This window comes from Phaethon aethereus (genome assembly GCF_964289735.1).
Source record: "Phaethon aethereus genome assembly, chromosome: 18".
NCBI lineage: Eukaryota > Metazoa > Chordata > Aves > Phaethontiformes > Phaethontidae > Phaethon > Phaethon aethereus.
The window spans coordinates 4,834,498-4,862,338 of record NC_138594.1 but is presented as its reverse complement, the minus strand read 5'-3'; the positions used below and the strand labels follow the sequence as shown (position 1 = coordinate 4,862,338).

At 39.6% G+C, this 27,841-nt stretch overlaps 1 protein-coding gene across 1 annotated transcript in view; it reads right to left on the bottom strand.

The window, feature by feature from the left end:
- Positions 1-2,994: 2,994 nt before the first annotated feature.
- Positions 2,995-27,841, bottom strand: part of OGFOD3 (2-oxoglutarate and iron dependent oxygenase domain containing 3) — a gene marked incomplete at both ends in the record, with an annotated part of 43,521 nt that continues 18,674 nt past the window's right edge. Inside the window, 3 exons of the mRNA XM_082008268.1 lie at positions 2,995-3,131; positions 16,606-16,729; positions 24,106-24,259. Coding sequence (XP_081864394.1) covers positions 2,995-3,131; positions 16,606-16,729; positions 24,106-24,259 — 415 coding nt within the window. The remainder of the gene's footprint in view (positions 3,132-16,605; positions 16,730-24,105; positions 24,260-27,841) is intronic.

The following is a 27,841-nucleotide window of genomic DNA, read 5'->3' as shown; positions in this document are numbered from 1 at the left end:
GGCTGAAAGAGGTCAGACAGTAAGTAAAGTATTTCAAATTCAGAATTATCTGTTGAGAACTGGGAAGAGAGACCCTTAATAAAAAGTTATTTAGGGTATTTAAGGAGACTAAAATAAATTAAGCCAAGTTTATTTCTACCGATGAGTGAATTCTGCAAATTCCACTCTGCCCCAGGAACATCAGGCTTTCTGCAATTACCGTTTTCCTGCTGGAGGCTATGTTCAGAATCTTTTAGACTGCACTAGACTTCCCCTTTTGCTATTTAATTTCTTCATGGATCTAGATACTGCTTCCAGTACTCCAGATGCTGAAGCTTCAAAGAGAAAAACCTTGGTTGGTACAGAAACATCCAGCATATTGAATTGTTATACTTCTTTCAAGAGATGAATTCTCTTACCGGGTACAGCGCACAAGCTTTTCCACAGATAACACTTGACAGGTTTGCTCATCATATTGAACATGTTACTGAAGCTTAAAACTCCAAAAGACAAATATCAACTTGATTTTATTTCTGAATGGCAGTCAATTCATAGCATGAGAGATGCACTGCGCTCGAGATACAATACACAGGATCCTCAAAAGGTGAAAATCCGAGAGGAGGTGAGCTGAGATTTCCCCCATGGTCTAACATGATCTTGCTGAGCCGTGTTTTATAGAGGGCAGCTCTGAAAGTGCCATCTTTGTTTAGTGCAACTCAAAGCCTACATGACAGACACAAATAACAAATACTTTTAAAAGTGGCAACGCAATTTATATGACAGTGTAGCACAGCTGTGATTGGACTTGCAGAGTATTTATTGCAGAAGTAAGCATGTTGGAACATAGGACCTCAACCCTATTGGGTTGATTTGGGATTGGAGAGTCCCAAACCAACCCCACACAAGTCCATTCATATTTAGATTCCACTGCTACCAGGTATTTCTGTGGAAAAGGCCCTACATTTAAATCTGAAAGTACATTAGGAATTAAGTTTTAAGCCAGTAAAGCAGTTGCTGGTGATCTTGGTCTGCCATCATGTAGACTTAAAACTTGGGTGCAATGCACATTTCTTGGAAATAACAGGCTTTGAGACAAGTATTTAGATATGGAACCCAACTGACTTTATTATTTCCTAGCATCCAGCCATTTTAACAATTCTTCCTTGTTAGCACAGACAAGGACGCCTCTTTCAGGTTTGAACACAAAGAAATGAAATCACGGAAGACTAATCTTTCTGGTGTGCCAAATGAGAACACTCACAATAGAACAAATCCAAGTGTCCTGTCATCATTGCTCTTTATATTGATCTTCAGTGTCACCCCCCCCCCCAATATTTATTATTACCATAAAAGGGTAAATTAAGACGTGAAAACTGTATGTGTAAAATTAAAAAAATGGGAAAAAATGAAAGCACATTTCCAGATTTTCAAAGTGTTTCACAGAAATTGTATAGACTATTAATAAAACAAATCAATATGTTTGCTTCAGAATTCGATTGAGAAAAAAATAGGTCTTCCTACCATGTACTTATCAATGCACTAACCCACAAAAATCTTTGATGGTAATAAGAAAGCAAGGTAGTTGGCAAGAGTATGCAGTTGTTTGTTACTTTATCTTGTACGGCAATGCAACCATCCCCTCTTCTCTGAAATCCTTGCAATATATTATTCAAGGGACACCACAGACTAATGGTCCTAGTTAACAGAAAAAAGTCTTCGTACAAAACTGAAGAGAAGTCCAAGAAGAGCTATTGAGAAACTTTCTGAAACAGATAAAACACTGTTTTGGACAAGACAAAGCACAGTATTTCACAACGCAAGACTTGTACTTGTGTCAACAATTAAAAAAAAACCACCAAGCATCCTTCAGCTTGGTCTTAAGACCCAATAAATAGAGGTTTTCAAAGTGTTTTACTACTGAGCTCCAGCTCAAGACTGTATCAACTTAAAAGGTAGGTGGACAGCAGCTTCCATTAGACCCCACACACCACAGGCCCCTGGTCCATGTGGTTTTGTTATCCAGCCTTCCAAGCAGCAAGCCAGGGTTTACAGGATTGAATCTGAGGCAGCCAGAACTGGTATATGGAAAACCACAACAAAACTAACTTTTTTCTCAGCTGTGCCCCTCTGAAACCCCACTGTCCTATCTGGGAACTAGGCAACGATGAATGCTCAGATGAATCCAGATTCTGATTACCTCTGCTCAGCTCTTCTTTTTAATATTTACTTAATGTACAGGATTACATGGTCAAGCTGTTCCCATAAAGAGCTCTTAATAACCCTAACATCCGGCTTCTAACCAGAAGACTGACCATTTTCATTAAGACCCAAAGAAAAGGAGGCGAGTTGGGAATGCTGCATTCTGATCAGAGGGATCTAATGGAGTGACATTCCCTAGCACAAAGCATTCGTAATCCAAAAGCAATAGGCTTTCTGGCCGACAAGAGAATCGTATTTCTGACTTTTTATTAACTAGTCTCCATTTGTAGCAGAAAATGCCTGTAGTAATTCAATTAAAAAAGTTCAAGTAAGTCCCAGTAGTCAAACTACAGGAGTATTGCCCACTAATGTCCATGCTGAGGAGAATATATTCCTCTCAACAGAAGGTATGTTCCAAAGAATAACACTCATCTTGCTCTAGTAACTTAGGTCAAACATCCATTAGTGACTGAAGAGACTAAATAATTAAACAGGTAACAGCAGCATGGGGAGTCATATCAAGACATGGTCCAAAAGAATTTTAAGAAAAAAAGACCCCACTTTTTTGTAGCCCATCCCTTTAGGACATGAGGACAAACCATTTTCAGAATACACCAAATTTAACATGGTCTTTAAGGCACCGTTTGCAACATTTGTGGAAAAGGACACGTGAAAACAAGATGTATTGCAAAATATTAATACAGCTGAGAAATTCTAATGGAATGTGAGGTTACAAGAGACATTATCTCCCTTTTCCCTATTGTCTTGCAGCGCTTCTCTCCTTCCATTTGACCTCACGTTCCATCCCTGGAGGAATTACATCAAGACTGGATCCCCAATGCCATGGTCTGGGTTGCAAGTGAAGGAGATGGTGATGGCATAGCGAGTGCCCCAGTGAACCTTTTCCACCCGATGAAGGTTCTCCGATCCAGAGGTGAAAAAGGAAACCCGGCCTGTAAAGACGAAGTATTTAATCAGTGACATGGAGTTTGCTACTCAGCTATCAGCTCTCTACACAGTTTTGCTATTGTCTCACTCCAACTGTTCCCTAGCTACCCGAGAGCCCACAGGTCATCACAAAGACAAACTGTTATGAGCTTATGCTGCACTCTGACAGCTTTATGTGCTGTTTAAAATGTACGTTAATCCTTTGTGCTACAAAGCTGGAGACATAATTCCACCATATGTCATCGTTTATAAAAGGCAGGAGGAGGCCAAGAACATCTGAGGCCAGTTCTTGGTTGCCTCAATAAGAAAAGCAAGTAACTCTAGTGACTGGCAGCAAAATGTATTTATTTCCTCCCTACTCCTCTTCTAGTCTGGGCTCTGATTTTAGACCAAAGGAGGAGGAAGTACTACAAAGGTGGCAAAAAGTCTTCAGTGAAAAATGCTCAGCAAGTTTACAAGCAGCTGTGGCAGCTTATCAGATTGTACCAAGTATTTGCTATAGCTTTTTGTGCACAGCCTGATCACTCACCGTTCAGCCAGGTTAGAAACTTATGTATCAGTCATATACAGATTAATTTTCCTTAGAAAGAGCCACTCTATCAATGCATTGGCTTGGAAATTGTTTTATAGATGCAAGGGCTTACTCCTTGTGCTTCATCCTGTCCAAGCTTCGCCTAGCACCCTGCCTTGGGATTCTCCAGGCCTTGCGTGGCATCAAGGTGAAATGCAGTTACTTTGACAATGACAGCAGAGGTATATTAGCATCTGCATTCTCACATTATTAAACTGTCTGAGAACACAAAAGTTTGATCTTTAGCAAGTAACTCTGAACTGACGCAACTCTGTAGGACTGCTCAAGTTCTCCTGAGAAAGTTAGTGATTCTCATATGCACAGCTGTTTTATCCCAATAGCATGTGTTTTCCCTTCTTGGGCTTTTTTCCACTGTTGAAATTGAAGTTTGTTAAAAAGCTTATCATAGGGAACTCGTATAGACAATCTAACTCTGCCTGGGACTCATTCACAAATCAGGCAAAATGAAACAATTACATGCCTACTTAAAATTTGCAGAAGATAAACTATTCCAACCGTTATACAGTCTCCACTGCAGAAACAGGCACCAGACAACATAGCTGGTCTTCTCTTCTAACTAAAAGTGATCCAAAAGATCCAGAAGTTACGTAGCTTGCATATCCCCAAGTAGCACACATGGGAGATTTGAACAAAACCTGACTGGCCTCACGGAGCTCAGTTTACCCACTGATCTCTGAAACCTATTCCAGTAGCCTCTACGTTCCTTGCACATTCAGTTGCAGTTCACATTTAATCTTTCGTAGTTCGCATAGTCTTTCATAACTGCCAAGCAGAAGTCATATCATACGCTTCTCTGCCTCTGGTTGCACATCAATAATTGTTAAAGATATATATATATATGTATAAAAAAAAAATAGATTCACTCATATGCACAACTCATTTACCCCTTGGTGTCCTGCTTTTCTGGATGAAAGATTAAATTAAGACAATGTACTCCTGTGAGGGTTGCAACGAACAGCACTACCCTCAAGGATTCATACAAAGTCCTTGTATCATGAAAAATTTTTTTCTTTCAAATCTTATTTTGGTATCATTGAAGTGCTTTTATTATCAATCCCTCACCTACTTGCCAAAAGCTTTGCCTTAAACTGATTTTCAAGTTTTTTTGTTTGATCTCTTATTAGAAGTAGTAGTAACTCAGAGTTAGTCAAGTTTCAGTGTATTAAGCCAGTTAAACTGGATGTTTTGGCTATACAGAATGTCTTTTAATTTCTTTCTTTAATAAATATGTCTTCATATATACGGTATCTTATAGCTCCTTGTGCATCGGGTCCCACATCCGTCAATTGGGGTCTCTGAGTCACTGAACAGTCAGTTTTCAAAGATACTTTTTCCTCTCTTGGGAAGAATTTTTTTAACTAACTTACTTTGCAAAATTTTGAAGCAAAAGCACACTCTCTCCATTGTACACTCAGTATAAATGTTCCAAAAGAGGGTAAAGGATGTTAGTTCCCATCCCATCTGACAAAACCTTCGAGGAACATATTGCAGTATCATTATCTAGAGACTCCTGGGGAAAGACACAAGGTAAAATAAAGCAGTACCATTACCAGAGAGGATGACTTCTAGGACTTTCAAGCACACTAAGACTGGACCCTTCATAATCTTTCTTCAATACACAATACATGGAAACCACTTCAAAAATTAAATCACTACAAGGAAGGAGGCAGGTCAGGGCTAAGAGAGTGTGGACCTACTCCTAGGTTATAACCTGCCCTTGTTCTACTTATTTATCAGTTTTGAGTTAAGATTTTAATCCCCAAAGTTCCAAACTATGAACTGTATTAGCAAGTTAGTAGGATCATATGCAATATGGATCTGGTTTTAGCTGTGAGATTGCTGCCTTTTTTTTTTTTTTTTTTTTTTTTTTTTAAGTGTTAGATGCTGCCACAACTAACATAGCTGTGATACGATTTCTCTCATTGTGAATGGCGAGGAAGACATGCGCAGGGCAGTTCCACTAAGCTCTGCAGACTATGAAATATTGATAGAGTGAATGCTGTGCTTCATAAGAGATTAGTGTTATACTACAAATGCTAAAGAATGGCTATGCAACTATTCATTGCAGATAAAAGTACGTATGTACCTACAATTTCCTGATGAAACATTTTTGAGCAACAAAAGCTCAGGAGAAAGGGTGAAAAATTCTAATCTTATTTCCTTTGTCCTTTTCTTTCACTATTTAACAATGGCCTCAAATGGATCTTTTTATTTCCTTCTCCCCTCCTCTGACCTGCCTGCACAGATTTCTTTCCAACATGCTTTTCTGCTCCACTAAAGAAATCTTGACTACTACCTCCTGGCACAATTTCAGTTTGATTTATGGACACTTACTGTTAAAAGAGCTAAAAGTGTAAGTTTTTTTGAGATCACAAGCTACTACCCAATACACTTTTATAGTATATTATCTAAGCAAAAAGAGAAAGTGTTTAATTCCTAGTCCCTAAGGGATGAACTTTTGGAGAGGAATTAAAAACACGAGATGATCCTTTTGCTGTGAGGTCCTTGCTTCTAAGCTTTCAGAAAGAAGCCAATCTCTGAGCTACATTCAGTACGACTAAGATTGGAATGGAGGTGTCCTGGGGTTAGAAGTGATGCCAAGGGTAAAAAACAGTGGATTTTTCCACCAAGATAAATCCATAGTCTGAAAAGTATTTCACCCTGATTATGAACACTTGACTCATTCTATCCGATCCCTGCACTATGTCAAAAACTCCATTGCTGCTTTAGTTTTATGATGCTTTGACCAGTACCTCAGCCTCAGGGAAGGGGTTTAGGTCCATAAGTTACAAGGAACCACAGGCTGCCCTCTCACATCTACTATCTATCATCTCCTCCTCACCTCCACTTTCCATTCCCTGAGAAGTCAATCAGGCAGAGTATACCGCAGCAATTAGTGCAGCACACCAGAGCATTCAGTGCTTTAAACAGTTGTCTGTACAGACCCTATATCAGGTAAAAATACTCACATTTTTGTAAGCACTTCTAGCCGTGATATTTTGTCTTTTCTGCCCACAAACTCTTAAAACTTCTTTATAGCTGTTCCCAAATGGCTTCAAGACTTCCATCGGGCTGTCTCGTGACAGGGGAGTGAGCTGTGCTCCAGCCTAGTTCCCACAGAAGAGCGCGACAGTGGACTGGAGGAAGTTCCTCCCACACAAATGCACTTGTTCTCACCTTTCTTATTAGAAGAGCAAAAAAAGCAAACAACTTGAAATATTTGTGGTAACCTCAAGACCTGCAGGAGCCTGTTTCTAAATGATTATCTTGCCTGCCTATCTCCACAGGAACAGAAGTAACCAATCCTTGCCTTTGCTCTCTAGTTGACAACAACACTTGAATCTACAACTTGTTTTCTCTTCCTTCCCGTATTTTCTCTGCTTTCCAGCATTAAGTGCTAGAAAGTATGTTTCAAGATGGAGCTTGCTACAGTAAAAGCCTAGCTGATGAGCTGCTGTTCCTTGCAGATTGCAGAAAGTGGTATTGTGATATAGTCGCTCCCCTTTCTAGCTCACAGATACACCTCCAGCTCCGCTTCTATACTAAGATTAGTCAAGAGTTTCATCCACCTGTGGAGTTGCTTCTCAGTCCCTTCTTTCTGTGGCCCTTAAGAATCAACAAAAGTTTTAAAAACTTACATGTTTGCACCTGAGTTTTCCACAACTGTAGTTCTTTCATCCCCAATACAATTTATCCTTTGCTTACTCAAATATGCCACTCTCACACTGACTTAGGACAAGGAGCCGCTAACAAGATCAGCGCCACGGCATCCATCGAAACTGAGCCTGGTCTTCAGTGTCACTTGACATGAGTCAAGCTCTTAAATGCTGTCAGGCTGAGAAAAGCTTGTAATGTGGAAAACAGGAGCAAGACCTTAATTGCATTAGAGGTAACCACTTATTCTCCTGATTTTTTAAGAATCAATTTTTGCAGTGATCCACAGGAATCCTTATTTGTGAAGGCATGAAAGTGCCAGTCACAAGCTCCATTGCTATGAATTTTTATGTGATCCTAATTTAGATAAAGCAACACTGTTATTTTCAGGAATAATACATAACAAGCAGCAAAAGCAATGGATATTTCACTATGCAGCAATTATGTCCCATTTAATTACTCAAATAAAACCACTAGAGGAATATGGGTATTAATATGACCTTTCGCTTTTCCCTGCTTTTGCTTTCCCAGGTTTTAATCACATTCGTAATTGCCCCTTAGAAATTAATTCTTTCTAGATGTACCCAGAAAATATAACTGCTGCAAGCAGCAGTGGGAAAGAATTATGCATTCAGCTATGTATCACAGTAAAAACATCAGTGTTCCCATAAGGCTCGCTCTCAGGAGATTCTATACATGTTGAATTCTAACATTCAGTTGCACTTCCATACACAAGCTGCCTACAATTTTCTACCCAACCTCTGTACTGTAAGGTAATATAAATTGGAGGAATATACAAAGGAAACAATTTGCCATGACAACTGTGCCCTTGACATGTTACTGACTTCAACCAAACCACTTACTCTCTCATTTGTTTCCTCGTCCTCTAAAACGAAGCTAGTACTGACCTATTCTAACAAGGTTCCTGCGAAAATTAATTAGTAAACACTATTACAATACATTGCAGTTAACTCATGTTCTGTTTTACAAGTATTATTAAAAAAAAATCCCTTTCCTTCCAGAATAAGAACACCAAAGGATTTTTTTTTTTTTTTTTTTTTTTTTGAGCATGAGGCATGGAGTAGATGACCTCAAGAGGGCCCTTCCAACTTCAACTATTGGGATTACACATGGAGCATGCCATTCACATGAATATCCATTTCGGCAATCACTTTTTATTTGCAGCATGCCTGTTTTGCCACTGGATTCCAAGCCCCTTCATGTTTCCATCCTTCACACAGGACTACCACTTCTGCTTTGCTGGCAGCATCCTTCTGTCCCTTCTTTGGCTTAATTCACTGCCAAAATTTCCTTGATTCACTTCCAAAATTCACTTCCAAAACTCCTCGGGTCATGAGAGCATCAAGGAGAAACCAGAAATTACGTGTTAGGTTGTCTCAACCAACACTCAGTCGTGCAAGCAAGGAAGTAACTGTGCCCTTGCTCTCCTTGGTCTGCTTAAGCTGTGGCTGGACACCAGGGAAGGGCAGGGGCTACCCCTGCCTGGTGCCAGCGACAGGGAAGGGATGCAAAGCAGAGCTGGGGGAATGTGAGAGCTCTCACCTCCATCCACTGTCCACAGCAGCTGGTCAGGGGCACTGGAAAGGCTGAGCTGCTGCTCAGAAGGAAATGAAGCAACTCATCTGGGAAGCAGGAACAGTTTATTTGGCACTACAGATCTATTCAACATCTTTCTTCTTGTGCACTGACAGCTTTGACTGTCTGCTTAACATTACCAGCTCTAAATGTTACTCAGGAAAGAAGGAAAAACTGCATCTCATCTGGTGAATGACACCAAGACAGAAGCACTGCTGGGGAAACTGCACAAACACAATTGTGTTCTCATCCTTGTCATCTATTTAGGATTAATTGCCAATTCATTCTCATGTACAGCATCCAAGAAAAATCCACCGTATTATTAACAGGTTATTTGCCTAATGATATTATCTTTAATCACACAATAAAACTTAACACACATACTTACTCAATTACTTATAAATGTTGAATGGGGAGAGCTTTAAGCAAGTCTTTACCTAAACACCACAAAAGTAAGAGGGAATAACAGCATCTGTGAGTACCCTGATCTGGGGTGAAGAAAGGCTGCCAGAAGAGAGGGCACAAGCTTCTCTAATCAATTTTGCTACATATATGCCAAGCACCAAAGCATAAAGAAGCCAACGGCCTTAAGCAAACTAACTGCAATGGGTATCTAATGAAGCCTAGTTACAAACTTGTCCCAAATTTCCTTACTAGACAGAGAAATTACTTGCTGTTATATATAAATATTACTGATTAACATAGCAAACTCCCCCACAGCCAGCTTGTAATTTGCAGAAGTATTATCAATAATTTTAAAAGTACTCGCTTCTATTTTAAATTCAGAAGCACCTGGACTGAAAACTTCCAAATTACAGTTTTTAAAGAAAGTGAACTTAATTATTTCCTACAAGAAGTACATGAGCATTTTTAGACTTCAACAGAATCCCTGCCTGCTCCTCTTATCAGCACAGCTGGTTGCTCAAAATACCAGGAGTTTCCGTTCTGTACATTACGCCTGAAGGTGTGACAGCCCAGTGAAGTATTTAGAAGTGAAAACTGCATAACTGTGCTCTCTCCTTATCACCATTACTGAGTCTCACCAAGGCCTTTTTGCTCCATTCCCCCTGCCTACAGCCCAGAGGAGGACAGGGATATTGCCTCTGCTCTGCCCTCCAGTTCTCCCCTTCGGTACTCAACCTCACCCAGCGAATACAGTCAAGTCTGCTCTGTTCTCCCATGCTGGAGCACTCTGTGAAGCTTCAGAAAGGTTCTAAACTGGACTCCTACAAAACGTTCTCACCGAGAGAAACCTCTAAGAACAAAGTGTTGTAATTTAAATCACATGAAATACCTCTGGCATTATCTATTTTACTTTTCTTGACCTTGCTAAACATGGCATGTTTAATAGAGCTGTGGTCAAATCACATGGAGTTCTAGGTTTGTACTTCTGATAGAGACGGCATTCATCCTTACATTTAGTAAATCACTAAAGCCTAAACACAAAGGTAACTTGTGCTCCTCCATTTCTTATTCAAAAAAAGACCTTTAAACAAAAAGACTTCACAATAGCACCTATGGTGTGTGTGACATTAAACACTCACAAAGCTGAGGAACCAGGAAACAAAACATCATTACTGAACTATACAGTGTAACACAGCTGAACTTGCAGTTAATTTGGTATTTTATTTTACTTTATCTGTTACATTACCTGAATTTCATCAAATAACTGGTTGAAGCTGAGTCTTTATGCCTTCAGCTTTGCTGTATATTTGTCTAGCAGTATCAAATCAAATCCATGAAATATTGACCTGCATATGCATTACATAAAGTCCTGTGCAGCAAGCAATGAAAAGCACATATGGTTCATGCTACATGCGTTAGTTTATAACTAAGAATTTTACACCAGGGGAAAAAAAGTCTTAGAGGCCAATTCCCAATACTGACAGTGCTTTGCAATGCTCTCGGGAGCATTGTAACACAGAATCATTAAGGTTGGAAAAGACCTTCAAGATCATCAAGTCCAACCGTCAACCCAACACCACCATGCCCTGAAGCGCCACATCCACACGTTTTTTGAACACTTCCAGCAATGGTGACTCCACCACTTCCCTGGGCAGCCTGTTCCAGTGTTTCATGACTGTCAGTAAACTAATTTTTCCTAATATCCAGTCTAAACCTCCCCTGGCACAACTTGAGGCCATTTCCTCTCGTTCTATCGCTGGTTACTTGGGAGAAGAGACCAACACCCACCTTGCCACAACCCCCTTTCAGGTAGCTGTAGTGAGCTGTGTTTAGCCCCCCTGTTCACCCAACACTCCTCAACCCTTTCAATGGTCCAGCTAGGGTAGAGTGACCGTTGCTATCCTTAATATCAGCTGCCCTCAACAGACAATGTAATTTGGTATGAAGTAAATTCATAGAAGCAGCATGTGAAGCACAGGTCTGACCTGTGTCTCCCAGGTAGCTATTGCTTTATGGGCCAAATTAAAAGATTATTTCATTTAATGCCATCATAAATCTATCACCAAGCACCACTGGAATACAAAACCAGAGTCTGGAAGACAGTTAGCCTTCCACGGAAAAAAAAAAAAACCCAGAAAGCAGGTTAAAATCTTTAGAGTTCTACAAAGAAATGAGGCTCTATTGAGCTATTTTCTATATACTTTTGTCACAATTGCAACAGGTCCTCTTTTTCCTACTATTTCTCTCTGCAGTCATCTTACCAGTCCCAGGCGCAATTAGTGATTAGTACTGCAAATCACTAAGAATTGCTCTCCTACAACCCGTGAACTTTGCATAGCTGGTTGTTACTGCAGCTGCTAAGGCTGACTCCATTCATTTATTCCTTCCTAGGACTGACAGCCTACTTCCAGGGATTTTTTGAAGTCATTCTCAGCTTTCATCAAAATGTGCTCCAGTTTTACTGACTGGAGCAAAACTAAAGCTTGGAATGCAGAAAGTTATCATCCACATCATCCAGATTCAATGTGGAGAAAGATCAGAGTACCTATACTCGGGGCGGGGGGTTGGGTTAAAGAAAAAAAATAAACTATTCCATGACAAGATGGATTACTAAGTATGTGCTTTAAACATAATTTTCACACCTTGTGTTAATGTTGTGAGACTTCTGAACCTGGAAATCTTCCTTTTCATGTCATCGCACTTTCTGTCACTATGCTGAATTCCCTCAGCCTTTAGCAGTGAATTCCTCCAAATGGCATTTTTAAAGACCACAGTAAAATAAAGATGTAACAAATTCCCACCGCTGCACTTATTCTCATGATTACAGGATCTGACCACCTCAATAAAGCTACACTTATCTCAGTTAATGTACACAGACACCCTGAAGCCCATTCCCGCACTATCAGAAAGCTGCGTATGCATTCTTAGATAGTTGTTTTTCTGCTCAGGTGAGGAAAAGCATACAACGGCTCCGTCTTTGAGCACACACTTATTTCCGTTCTAAATGAAGAATAATCCAACCTCATAAGTTCCCAAATAGTCCATACCTTCATCTCAAATATTTTTACACTTTCAGAAACACACACTTCTGACAGCTATGCAAATACGCCAAGTTTGATATTCAAGGGAGAGTCACATTTCAGTCTCCAATGCACAGAATTCATTTTGCACCATAGGTTATTTTCTTCCACAAACACGCAGAAGTGATTGCAACCTTTCCTTCCACCCTTATGTGATAAACAACTTGTATGAAGAACAAACTCCTTTGTGAGTTGACAATAAGTGCAGCAAAGCTGGCCTTAAAACAAGGAAATGTATGTGCAAATAAGGAACACAACTGGTACAGAGATTTCATTCCAACGGCAGGGTTTCATCTACACTTTACGATAAAGTGAAGTCTGTGACCTGTCTAATATTGCTGGTCCCTGACTTCACACAAGACTCAAATACTGTGAAATATTAAATATGGTTTACACTGATAAATTTAGTAGCAGCAGAAAGTATACCAATTTTATCATTAAAAGGAACGCCTTAGTGTCTGCTATTTATTCTTAATCCTCCTATATCTATTGAGGATTACTAAAACATGTCTCAGAGCAGCAAAAGAAAGTGAGTCTTGAATGGGCTGTGGGCTTCATTTTGAAAAGCCTCATTCTAACTGTTGCTGTATTTCATTTCATCTCTTGAACAGAGCTACCCTGGCTAGAAGGGATAAAACCAAAATGCTAGTAATTCCATTACCAAAATTGAGGTAACATAGCCATTTAAAAGCAACAGATACTACCTTAGAGCTGTTTCTTCATCAAAAAAAAAGTTTTCCTTTTAAAGTAGGATTTCACTTAGCACCAGGAATTCTCTTACTCATGGTACAGTGAGTTTCTTGCAGTAGACAGAGGTCCTGACTTAAGTCAAAAGACACATATATACTTCTGAAGCCCATCAGGGCAGAAGAAAGATGTGTTCCTTAATGCCACATTTGGTTATGAATTAGCCAAAGGTCTGTACATGTGAACCGGCACCACAGTGGTGATTTGTTCGTGCCCCTTACAAAGAAAAAACATCTCAAGAGCCTCTAGGTTAATACATTATAAGTCTTTCTTAAAGATAGAGGTGTCAGTAATTGAACTAGGCAATGTTACAGACTATGTTATAAATTATATTGAGAGTCTTTCACTCAAATATGTGAGAATCAGGACTTACAGGCCTGATAATTAGAGAAGCGGTAAGTGTTTTAAAATTGGGCTCCAATTCTAACAGAACAGTTTTCCCTGTCTGGACTAAGACTGATCCTTAAACGGTAAGTGCCAAGTGGGACTTGCCTAGGCAGCACTCCAAAACACAGGAAACCCCGATGTTTTATTTTTAATTGTCATCTTTTGTATTTTTGTATTTTCAACTGCTGCATCGGTAACAATGCCTTTCTGTTCCCTACTGTAAAGCCTGACACTAACAAATTACTGCTCACAGAAAAACAAATGTGCGCATTTTGGCACACAGTACCAGGCTCTGAAAACGCAGACTAACTTTGAGACAACAAAAAGTGCCAGGTTTTGGAACTGAAATGGCATTAGCAAGCCGAAGAAAGTAAGTTACCTGTCATGCACTAAAACTGAACGGGCAATTACGACAGTCATCTCTAAAAAAGTCTGAATCTCCTAAACGAAAAGCATAAAAGCTTATCAACACATGGTTTAGAAGTTGGGTTGGAGTGACAGGAGAAGCACAAAGGCTCAAAAGAAGCCTAAAGCAAACCCCCCAAAAAAACAAAGAGGGAAGGGGGGAAAGAAACCCCACAACACTGCAAAGGAACATTCTGAACATGAGAAATACATCAACTTGTACCAGCAACAAACACCCTGGGGTCACCCCCTCGTTCACATTGTCTCATAAGCTGCATTTTATCAGCAAGCGGAAAACTAAGTGCAGTTGCCTTCACATTGTGCTTCATCTCTAAAGCTTTTCTCCCTTTTCTCACAGGATGTTAGTAGTTATTTAGATTGCACCACAGGGAGTGGTACTGTCGTGGTTTAGCCCCAGCCAGCAACTAAGCCCCACGCAGCCGCTCGCTCACTCCCGCACAGTGGGGCGGAGGAGAGAATCGGAAGAGTAAAAGTGAGGAAACTCATGGTTTGAGATAAAGACAGTTTAGTAAGTAAAGCAAAAGCCGCGCACGCAAGCAAAGCAAAACAAGGAATTTTTTCACTACTCCCCATGGGCAGGCAGGTGTTCAGCCATCTCCAGGGAAGCAGGGCTCCATCACGCGTAATGGTTTCTTGGGAAGAGAGACGCCATAATTCCGAACGTCCCTCCACACCTTCCTTCTTCTTCGTCCCAGCTTTATATACTGAGCATGACGTTATATGGTAGGGAATATCTCTTTGGCCAGCCTGGGTCAGCTGTCCCAGCTGTGTCCCCTCCCAGCTCCCCGTGCACCCCCAGCCTGCTCGCTGCAGGCCAGCATGAGAAGCTGGACTGTCCTTGACTACTTAGCAACAACTCAAAACATCAGCACCTTATCAACATTTTCTCATCCCAAATCCAAAACAGTCTCACACTAGCTTGTGAAGAAAACCAGCTCTATCCTGGCTGAAACCAGGACAGGTACAATCACCGGACCCTGACAACTGTGTTTAGACAGAGGAGCGTGTGAGAAATGTGTAACTGGCATTAAACTTAATTTTCTGTTGTGTACATGTAGCACATTTGATCTTTCAAAAAAGGCCATTCCCTCCAAGATTTGCATTGTTTTGTTTTAAAAAGGTGTGTTTACCCAGTTTTGTGGCACACCTACTGTCGACACAACCACCTGTAAAACGGAATGGCCAAAACCAGGTGCTGTTAAAAAAATTCTTCTGTAATTCGTCTGCTCCCCTTCATCCCCAGGAACAACAAAGAGCAAACACTTTGCAGCAGAGCCTGAAAATTAACTGGATGGGGCTGAATGGAAGCAATTTCACAGTTGCAGACTTTTTGAAATTAAGTCGGCGGCACATTGCATACAGCGGTCGGACTGAGCACCCCTGTACTGTGCAAGGAGATAGCTGTCCTCCAGCTACCTAGAATTCAACTCTGATTTCTACAGCTATCAAAACATGATAATCTTAGACTTGCATCTGGAAATGAAATAGTGTAATATGTTCCCTTTCAAAATACTGGTGGCAGCGTTTTGCAAGAGACTGTACTTTCAGTTTAGGGTTTATTTCCAACCACAAAAGCAGAAGTAATCAAACATACAATTCTTCATACCAAACCCAGAATACAGATAATCTCAGAGTTCATCTAAGCCCGCGTTACTGCTGGTAAGTGGATTGCTATGATACATTAAAAAAACCCCTACACCCATCCCCGTTTGCAGGTAGCGATAGGCAGAAGTCAGTTCTGCCTGTGGTAATGCCTGTCAGCAGACAATTACTGAGGCTGTCTTTAAATGAGTAAAATCCCATCTTTTCCTCTTGAAAAAAAGAAGGAACTCAGTAGGAATATAAAGTTGTCCTTTTTTTTTTCTGTGAAAGTGCGACTGGTCTTGCATCATAAAAGGTTACACTGCTGTACGCTCAGTACTCACTTGCCAGACAGATGAGTTGAAGCTAAGCTCTTTCTTCCTAGGGACATTTCCCAGAGTAATGGCAATTTCAAGTGATCCACATATTAGAAAAATCTTAAACCAGCCTTAAGAAAAGGTTTGCTTTTATTTTTTTAAATGTATAACTGACAGCCATCAGAATACTCATCCCTGTCAGACCTCCTGAAAGCAAGTATGGACTTATAACCAAGTTAACATGGTTCATCATGTTACCGCAGGTTAGCAGAGCTGTGGTAATCAATCATCTTCACACTCAGCCCACATCAGTTACAGGGTATTAAGGCCCACCTTGAACAGCAAAGGAATTTCAGGCCAGTCTAAGACAAATTGCTTTATTTTGGATTTGCTGTACTCAGTTATCTTTGCTCTTGACGCATAGTGACCTGCTAAGCTGTCATAACTGGATTGCAAGTTCTAAGCCCTCCAGCTTTCACGGAAGTCACTTCGTGTGGCCTATCTCCAGATATTTCAAACTGTGGCCACATTTTAGCCTTTTTGATCTCTACTTTGTATGTAATCAGGCTGAAGACAAAAAGCTACATTATTCCACAGTTACTGCTGACACAAAACAAAGTTCTACTCCATCAGCCCGCCCACAATAAGCAGCACAATTTGGCCTGCCTTAATGCAGGCAACCCAAGGCCCTTACCTGCACGGGGCTCTATCGTCTTGTTGGAACCCACATCCATAAACACAAACCGTCCACCACCAAAATCTTCAGTGTAGTCAGAGAGATAGAGCAGTGAAGTATAGTCAAAGGAGCCGTAAGTTACCTAAAACAGTATTACCAAACGTTACCAAATTCTACTCTCATCTCTGCAGAGCATGAATAATTAAGCAGATGATCTGATGTTTTTTTCTATTTTTCCTGTTTTCACTTATTTAATAAAGGGATCTCTGAAAGCTGAGAATTTTTTTATAGAAATTATATATATTTATTAGTCTATTCTGTTTATACACACACTACATGTAAGACTAGCACGTTACGTTTTGTATTTCTATTATTAGTTTCCATAATTAAACAAGCACTCTTACTGATTTCTGTCAAAGTCTACTAAACAGCTAGTTAAACAACTACTAAACAACATAGTCAGAAGTTAGACCTTTGCATTGTATCAAAAATACAGGAGGACTCAGATCTACTTATGCTATTTCAAGATAAAAATTTCACCATAAGGTTAATGGTGAAAGACAACCCAAGAACAGTCTTTAACTAATTAATTCCACCCATTATCTAATCACAGTTATAGGTTTTTGGAAACCTTTTACTCTGTCACCAGCTACCATGCAGGAACTTCATGGTAACAGTGAATCAGACCTTCCAAGTAAACATACATTTGTTGGGGGAACTTTTACTTATTTCCATACAGGTTTTATTTAAAAACCTTCAAATGTGACTTTCAAAGTCTCTGCTACCTCTCAGCCTACAGACCAAACACCCCACTTTGAAGTATGATAAAGTGATTTTCCTTCCTTTTAAAGTTTGGGGTTTTTTTCTGGATATTATGTTGAAGATGGAAAAAAAATACTATATATAATAATGCTCAGAGTGAAGCTATCTAAATATTTGACACTGAGTTTAGCTGGATTCTGAAAATATTTCCTTTTCACATCTACATGTCATCAACAATTAAAAATATACTTAAAAATCAATGGCTGTATTCTCCAATTTCTTCACAGACTTCACACAACTCAATCAAGTTCCACATTAAACTGCCAAACAGCAAAATGGGCAGTGCAGTAGTGCTGCATAAATACACAGCACTTGCAGAGTGTTTTGACTGACCTAGTGACTGTTAGAGGTAGGTGCTACTTCCAAACTTAGAAGTTTGCTAAATATTTTCAATTTTGGTTTAAGTTACATTTATTAGTACCAGTTAAATTTTGGCTCAACAGCAGTTGTAGATATTATTCTGTAAGGGCAATGGTTAAAGAGGACATAGCAGCAGATGGCATAAGAAGACATTTTCATTCTTACTCATTTTATTATTTTGACCATAAGGGCTTAAAGGAAGAAAGCCAAATCTGGTGAGATGCTGTACTATACAGTCTGAATAACAAGAACGAGAGAAATGTTTTGGTAGTCCCCTTCTCCCCATATTTAACCAAGCCTTAGTAGTATACAAGGCAATAAACAGGAATTAATGAGCACGTGGTACTGCAGCATGTCAAAACAGCCACTCTACAGCCCTCCTCATGCAACCAGCTTTGCAAAGCTATTGTCACCTTTGTTGATTTGGTGATAAAACTTCCAGTCAGTTTAAGGAAGTCTTCTGGCCCGTGAAGAGTCGGCGGCATAGTGAAGAAGTTAATGCAACTCACGCTTGCAAGTCTAATGCACTAAAATTGTTTTTATGAACTCTTCAGGGGTGCAGAGATCTTTGCTCCATCAGTGCACTCCCCATCTTCTCCAAGGAGGCTTTACCAATTCTAAACCTTTAAAAGATGACTACAAACAAAAACACATCTGATTTCTATAGATGACTAATCTGGGGATTAGTATGCAATGGAAAATGGCTTTTCTGTTCCTGTTCTTGTTCATTACTAACTCTCAGCAGGCAGCCAAGGCCTCAGAAATGCAACACTGGAAAGGAGGCACTAAATTATACTCAGTTATTTAAATTGCTAGAAACCCCCATTTATATAAAATGTATTTATCACCCTGGCAATGACTTCCAGTACCAGAAAGGTTAATAATTGAACCAGAAGTTCAAACTACATGAAAAAAGCTGTCATTAAAACCAGGTGATAAGCCATACAGGCACACTGCAGCAAATCAAGTTTCTGTAGCTCCTTATGAACAATTCAACAGAAAAAAATGCAGGCATTTCCATTTAGCCTGATACTTTATACAGTTAGTGTGCTCTTTTTGAGCACTCTTTACCCAAATGAGTCAAAACACAGCTAATATCCAATGGTAGATAATCATAATGATATAAATATCATACTTCTTCAAAGCCTAAATAATAAATACAACTAATTGTCAGAATTAGCCAGCCATATTTTGCACTGTGGCCCCCTTGGGTTTTTGAGGGACACATTTATATGCACCTGAACAGTTGCAGGAATATCCAATAGGTCTGCAGTTACTAAGGTAGATATGTAGTACAGAATCCTCTGCTTTCCATTGCAGAAGAAAATACAAATATATATTCATTTTCCAATCAGCATAGATCTAGCATGGTATCTTGCAGAAATAATAGTCAAAACTGCTCTTCTCCTGTAAGCCTCTACCTATCTCTCCGTGCAGATAATCACAAAAATAGCCTTGATAGCTACTTCCAATGTTCTACATGTTGGTAGTATCTATTTAGCAGACAATGTAAAATACCAAATAGCAGGTCTCTGAATTGCAAGGGGCTGTAAGGTAACTGTAAGCTGAGGTAGCAAGTTTGAACAGACACAACAATGAACTTCCTCAGATTTCAGAGACGATGCTGTCCTAAGGCAGAAGAAAGATCTCTTGATGTGTTTCATTAAATGTCTAACAACAGGAGGGGAAGAAAAAAGAAGAGTGAAAAGTCTGCTACAACAAATAGCAGCTGCTATCAGTGATGACAGCCTCAAGAGCCGGAGGAAAGCACACCAGTAGAAGGGTCAGGGAGATAGAGAGCGTATCACAGGTAAGGAGATTTGAAGGTTTGGCTTGTTCAGCTTAGAAAAGGAAAGGCTGAAGAGGGATACGATTGCTACTTATAAATAAGGGGGATGGGAGGAGGTGGAACTGGCAGGAGAGGAGAAAAATCACTATAAACCGACCATGAACAAGCGTAGGCCAAAAAAAAGTTGCACTGAAGTCCTGGAATAGCTCCAATAGAAGAAATTAAAAGAAAGAAACCAAAACTGATCTTATAGCAGAGCCTGACAATTCTAGGAAGGATGACAGGATCCTTGCCCAGGCAGGGAACTGCAGAAGTCTAAGTCCTGCATCGCTTCCACTACAGAACATTATGAGACTATATTGCTGTCAGAGTTGACCGTGCAACAGCAATTCCATTATAAATCAGACATTTGAAAGGCCCAACTCCAAACAAATTCCATGCAAGATGAAACTCCACATCTTAAGCCAACACACTCTATTTGATTTAGATGCTTATAAATTCAACAAGATTAAATGAGTCATTTGGGCGATTTCAGGGTTTCCATTCTTATGTAACTAAAACCCAAATACATTCTAGGGAAAAAAACAAAGCCTCAGAGACACAAGAGAACTGCGCTACTCCATTATGCAGTTAAAGTATTCCAAACCAAATATCCAAGGATATTCAGATTGAGAAACGGAATTGCAATAGACTCAGCAGTACAGGGAAAAAAAGCAAGAGCAGTATTTGTGTGCCCCAAGAAGCCTACATCTTTGAACCAACCGTGTGACTTTGAAACAAAAAAATGTGTCAGATTCATTTTTCAAAGGCTTAATTCTACTTTTCTTTTGGAAAGGGGCAGGCAAAAAAACAACCCTGAAGTCTTCTAGGAGCAACCTTCACAGTTTAATTATTATGCAGAGATACATAAAGTGATTTGCCCTATTCCAGGAGGACAGCATAAACAATTATAGAACAAAAAAGCATCCAACAAACCGGCAAAATACTTAACATGCTGAGTTTTATTGATCTTTCTTCAACTCCCTAGTATTCATACTTGTTTCGGAGGCCACATAAGAATACTATTGCTCTTACCTAGCACGCATTTCCTACCTCAGATTAATAGCAATGCTTTTTTTTTTCCTTGCTTTCAACTGCAGTCTGGAAGTGGTAAGTGAAACTTAATTCGTTGGTTAAAAAAAAAAAAAAAAAATCAAAATACAAGGCAGGCTGACTGCACTGAAGACAACCTGTGAAGCTACACTATTTGTCTAGCCTATTTCACAGAAGGTGAAATATTTTCTGACCTACTGATCTTCTATTTGAATTCAGTCTCCTGCATAGCCTGATCAGCTACCAATAGTTTTTTTTTTCCACCTCTTTCTAAACACGAAACAATATACATACATGTATAGATAATGTGCACCTATAGTAGGATAAAGTTATATGCAGACATTCCACACATACTGTAACATTTTCTGTAAGCCATAATCTGGCAAACATGTATGTGAATGCTACATCCACAGATAGCTCTGTTCCAATTGCACTTGAGGGGAAAAATAATACCAGACCTTTTGACACAAACAGAAGTTAGAGAGTAGAGAGGAATTAGAGTCTTGTTTGTGCAGCAAGGAAAGGATTCAAGTTATTCCTTTGATGCCAATTCAAGTGAATGATGCACCAGAAGTGAAGGCAGCCAGTGCCCAGTAGCAATGATACATGATGATATAATTTGGACTTCCATGATGGATACAAAGCGAACAGAATCAAGGATGAATCTCTATCAGACCCTATGTAAGGCACCATTAGCCTGATTCAAACTCTGACTTTTCAAGCAGGCAATGCAAACTGCTCCTATTTAAACCATATAAGTAACTGTATTATAATCTGGCAATAGCTGAAGTCCTGTATCCTAGAGAAGGGATGAACCACCAAGCCGGGGCAGTTTCCACAAGAACAATCTCAGCCCATAGCGGCTTGTCCCTCTCTCTCCAACACCCTCTGCACTGGCAAGAGCATTCGCTCCATGTGAAGACTGAAGATTGAGAAATGCACCGCCGAGTCATGAGCTCAAGAAGCACTTACACAAGAAGTCTGCTCCAGGTCTCTAGTCCACAGCACCCATGAAGACCCTTCACTGTGGCTTGGGTCCAGGGAAGTCCTGTTCCCTTGTCCTTCCCCAAAAAAATGGAAGGGAACTGATCCACATAAGGCTCCCAGCTTAGCATGCAATGTTGCTGTCACGACAGCACAGAGAGTGGCCCAACTTTGGCATATTCCCATGCAATCTTTACTGAGAGGATGCTCTTGAACAAGAATGTAAATAGCCACATTAAAATATATTCACTCAAACCTGAAACAAAGCTTAAAGCACAGACAAAAAGTACTTTAACGGTCTGAATGCTTTAGCCTTCCCGATACAGACAACTTACTGCAGAAGTCAGCTGCTACAGAAGTGAAAAAAATGTTCAAACTCCTTATATAAACAGGACAAGCTACAGTTTTCACTCCCAGTGTGATCTAAACAATACTTCTCTCAGAAGATACCTTGCAATTTAGCATAAGTCACATTTTCATATTTTACAGCAGGTATGCTATTTTGTGGAGGGCAAATTCTATATGAACAAGGTGTTTGGTAACCGCCCCAACTGGGATAATTCTCTCTTCACTACTGTCATAAATCAGATACCCAATTATTCAGTGTAGAAACTATTAAGGTTTAGGTTATGCATTGCAAGTTTAAGAGACCATATTTTGTGTTTGTTTTGTTTTTTGCACCTGGGGGCAGGTTAGAAAAAGCCAAGGCCAATCAGTTGGTGTATCTGCTCCCTGAACAGACGGCCTGCAAGATAAACAAAATGTGGAGAAAACAGATGGATAAAACCAGCAAAACATCTAGCCTGCTGTCCATCATGTACAGGCACTGTCAGGATGCCATAACAGAGATTCTCTTCATAGAAACAAATTTGCTTCTAAATCACAAAGTAACTTGTACATTATAGGAGAGATTTAGGTAGAAACACTTAATTGTGAGGTTATTCAACCACCTTATTCATTTACCAATGCAAAACACATGCAGAAAAGAATAAAGAGAGTATTGGCAAGCCTAATGCTTGTGCAGACACAAGTCTCATTACAGTAATAAATCAGAGTCTGAAATGCTAAAATATACTTTTTTGGGCTGGAAGAAAAAAGGGGAGAAAATAGCCATCAGCTATTGAAATTTACTGCTTTCTCTTCCCTTCTGGCAGTCAAATTCAATTCTCTGAAAGTGTGGAAAAAACTATGGGGAACCTATGAATTTATTGCACTTCACAGAACCACAATCACTAGTTTATTTGGTGTCTCTTGGAAATGAGTGCAACATGTGATGCGAATTCTCACGAACCCCACCAGCACAATTTGCTCCCTGCAACCAGTTCCTACCAGCACTAGTCAAAACAATGGGCACCTCAAAGTCATCCCTACCACCTCTGGTCCTACATCCACTCTTACTCAATGGTTACATCACAGCTTTTTAAACAAGAAGCATGAAAACGCTGGTCTCGTCTTTGTTCCACCTGCATTACTTTCTTCTTTCAAACAGCGGTTGTACCAGGTATCATCACTGTCACCACATTTTTGAAATTTAAGCTGCTTCTGCCTACATGACAAGTAAAGGGCACAGGAGCTTACACCAACGTTGTGAGCAACAACAGGTATTATACTGGCCTCAGACTGACTTTTTCCAGGAAGGCAAGGAATATTTCTCTGTTTGATTTTTCATCTTAGATGTTTCCGATACACTGCCCACATACAGATTCGAGCACTGAGGCGTAACTTAGAATTTGATGGTTTTGATGGTTTTATTTGGTTCCATCTTGGGTGATCCATGACTCACTCTAGAGTGACTCTAATTTTTAAATCCTGAAACCATGAAATGTGGGTATTCTGGTGTGGGGCTTTTTTGTTTGGGTTGGGGTTGTTTGGTGGTTTTTTCTTCTTATTTGAGACTTCCATTGTCAGTTTTTATTGTGCTATGCTGCACAGAACCTTTGAAATCAGTTAAATTCAGAAATAAACATCAAATTATTTAAAATGGGTACTGTATCCCCACTGAAGAACATGGGGTAAGAAAGCCTCAACTCACATGTGACTGAAATATAAATGTTAAGCATTTATCAAGAGGATGAGATCAACTAACAACAGTGACCGACTGACCACTTTGAAATAGCTCCCACCAGACCTGGCTGAAACAGCGATACCCCAGCTGGAAATGCAGGCTTGATGAAACAAACACTTTGTAGGTGCAGGTCAATTCAATCAATGTTTCTGACAAAAGAGATTCCTGAGTAGTCGTTCACACAGTTTGTTAATTCTAGCAGAGCTAAAGTAGAGAAAATAAAATAAGGAATGTACTAGTTCATGTTTCTAAAACTCACTTATACTTCCATTAAGTTCATCCCCTGAAGGATTTTTACAAGCACCAGTTTTCAAACATGTTTGACTGATTGTTTAATACAAAATTACTTCAAAGTGATCTAATACTAACAGGAGACATTTGCATCCCATCTCAGCCTCCTACTTACCTTGTCAACATGTGGGTGCCAGTATTCATCATGTGCTGTCTTGGCTTCTGTGCTGTTTATTCTCGAGAAGAATGTTGGCTTAGTCAGGTACATGGAAGCAGAGCTGATACCAAACGCCTGAGCAATCCTTTGTTGAATTCTCTGTCTCACATCACTGCAAAGAACACAACACAGAACAGCACGCTAAGTGACACGCTTCTCCTTCATTCACAGTTACTGCTTTGTCAGGGCTAAGCTTCTTCCTTAGCTAATAAATCATGGGGAACAGACACCCATACATTCTCTCTTATTTAGCCTTAAATAAGGGAAATCTACTACAATAAAAAATAAAAAAAGAGAACCCACAGTGTTTTAGGTTGGGGTTTGTTGGTTTGGTTTTTTTTAATTCTCAGAATATCAAGAAAAAAAATTACTTGTCTCCTGTGGCCTAGGTTTTAATATTTCGTTGTGTAAAGAGTCTGTTTTCCTGAAAAATTCCATGTATATATCACTGTTAATTAACTACTGAAAAGATTAAAGTGTTTCACATATAAATTTTTAATCCAATTGAGATAACTAGAAAGTTTTATCGTCATAAAGGGTTGCCTCTGAAGTACTTTCAAGTATTTTTACACTAATTTTAAACTAACCAATGCAGTCTCTGGAATTATGAAACTCAGGGGTCTCAGTCAACATATGTATTGGTATCGTAACCAGATTTTCCTTAAAAATGCAAGATGTCTTTCCCAACTGTTTTGAAAGATTGAACCAAACTTTTTCTGCCTTGGCTATTCCTGTGTTTTTACTGGGAGACAGGAAGAAAAGAACAGGATTTTTATTTTTGAGATTACGAAGACTAATAATCACCTGTGTGTTACTATACAGAACTGCTTAAATAGCAGCATCCATCTTTCAGGACAGATATCGCTGCATACGGGGCCAGAACAGGGCCATGTAGAACTGCCAGCCTTCATTCAGTCAATGCCACCTCTAACAGAAGATATTTGTGATCAATGAGGAATACCACTGGCAAATCCCACCAGTAAACACATACAGCTAGTATGTATTTAACTTTGAAGAAATTTAAAAACCAGCAAAGAATGCAATAACACGGTGAGATGAAATTAAAACACTGGGGTTTAATGTAATCCTCTATGCTTCTTAAAATCTCTATATGGTTTTCTAATTTTAACACATTCTTAGCTATTGTATTAGTCTTCGTTCCTTCCTAAGTGCTTCAAAAGCAGCACACAAACAAGAAACTCCAAGTAAGCATACTTCTGAAGTTCTGCATGCAACTACATTCATAGTTTTGCATCTTTTCTGTGTCAGACATTTATTTCTCCACTGAGTAGTACTGAACTTCAGCATGATTTTCAAGAATTCCCCCCCCCGTCAAGTATTTCTCTAGGGAACTTAAAGAGTGACTAAAAAGAAGTGACAGAACTAAAACCAGACCTACAGTGTTAGGCTGTGAAAGTCACCTCTTAAAAATCTACTTCCACAAGTACTAAAAAAATGCTAAATATTCATTCTGTTCCTATCTCGTCCCCCACCAAAAATAAAACAAAAACCACAGAGATTTGATTTTTAACCTGTCCCACTTTCTGTTTTTAAGGGTCAATTCAAGCTATTTTACATGTGAAATATCAAAACCATTAAGTGAATTTAGAGCTGACATTTTCAGGTATTCACATGGCTGCATGAACTGAGGTTTCAAGTAGAGATCTCCATAGTGGTAGAGTTTATAAAACTGACATCAGGAAAGGATCTACAGGTCTTCCCTCTCATGCCTGTGGGAGCCTGATCTTTCTGTCTGTTTTCCTTCCAAGAAGTAGGACTTCAGAGGCAGCTGCCTTATGTTTCCCAAAAAAGCATTAAATGTAATTACTCATTTCAGTTCATCATGAATTGAGGGCAGCTGGCACTTTGAACAACCCAACACAAGCATTAATAGCCTAACCCACAAATACTAAAGCAGCATATTCCCTGGCTCTGACACTGGGTGGCCAGTTGCGTCAGCCAGCTGGAATATATCTAACTCTGAAGTAGTTAGGCCACAGTCTTGACATAACTTTAAATCTCCAGTAGTTGTATTGCTCTCTAAGCAGTACTGCTTCCTCTTTCAGGCTAATTCCTTTTCCACTTTTAAAAGCTTTCTATTAAGATTTTCTGTTTGGCATTTATAAGGCTCTGTTAAAGCTTCCCTCCTCTTTGACACTTACGTGCGGTGGCTTGGGCAAGACTGCACTTTTTACAAACCAAGCACGAAAAACAGCTCTACTCAGCTCTTCCCAATAGATAAAAAAAGCAGCCAAAAGCCCACCTGGTTTGGACTGGCCAGTGGGTTACCAAAAGAAAAGGAAAAACTCAGTTTAAGTACGCTGCAAAGAGAAAATGAGCATATTTTTCATAAGTTTGCTTTTTCGTGTTTATAAGCAGGGAAATTAGTGAATAGGAAGACAGAGTAATGAAGCAGCTGAGATGACAGTTCTGCAAGTACAACTTTATGTGCTATCCTGGTCTTACAGAAACAGCTGCCTTCAGATGACCCAGCTAGCTGTTTTTTGGGTGTGGAAGCATTCTGCTGGCCTCTTACTTCCCTGTACCCTACTGGCTTCATGTATTAATCACAGTAGCTTCTTCAAGTGCACAAGGTGACAAGAAGTGCCAACCTTGCATTTCTTCAGTTGACTTGTGTGCTCCTGCCTTTTGCTTCCCTGTGAATTGTCATCCTACATATCACAGCATCACTCAAACTTAATCAAGACAATCATGGCATATGTAGCAGACTAACATGAATTTTATGCACATACATAATTTGCTGTTCAACAAAACAAATCGTAAACTATGAAAAAGCCCCACTGACTGTAATGGATCTTGGACTAGGCTTCAAAAAACAGGTCTTTACCTTTTGCAGTTACAGCTGTGCTAACACATAATACAGATACACCGTGATATCACATGTCCAGGGAGAAAGTTTATAGCAACAGCCTTCCTTAAAGAAAGGGGTCAACAGGCAAAAGAATACTGACTATTCCCATCAGAGTTCAATGAGCAACAGGGGTTAACTCGCCTATAATAAAAAGTTGAAAATAACAAAGCAAAAGTAACTTTGCTTGATGTGCAGGCTGCAAAGTCAAAAATGTTAAGTCTCGGGGGAAGGACACTTAATCTTCTGGTTTGCCTTCAGTGCTCTCAGACATATTTGTGAAAACTGGGGAACAATCAAATTATTTTTTTTAGGGCCTAATCCAGCACATGCTGCAGTCACTAGGAAGTCATTTATTAATTTCAATGAACTCCAAATCTAACATGGAAAAAACAAGCAAAGTAACTCAAACTTGATGTGCTGATCCCTGGAAACAAGACTCCTTTCCAGCAAGCTTTGCTCATAAGAAAAACCCTTCACAGATAACCTTCTTAAAGAGAAATGGTAGGGTCAGAAAGGAAATGTTCAAGACTGGATTCTTTTTCAGATCAGATGCACTAAGCAGAGCTCTGCTATGGCAATAAATATACAAGTACAGCATCCAGTCAACAACATAAGTAACAAATGAATCCCTTCCAGAATTTGTCAGCAGCAGTCCTTGCACAGATGCACTGACACTGAATGATACCAAAATGCACAGGCCAGACTCAGGGAGAAGCAGAACAGAACTCACTGAGACGAGCATATGATCACCTACAGAAGCAGTAACTAAAATTTATTTTGGATTCAGGGTGATGAGGAAGGAAAAAAAAGCCAATGAAGTAG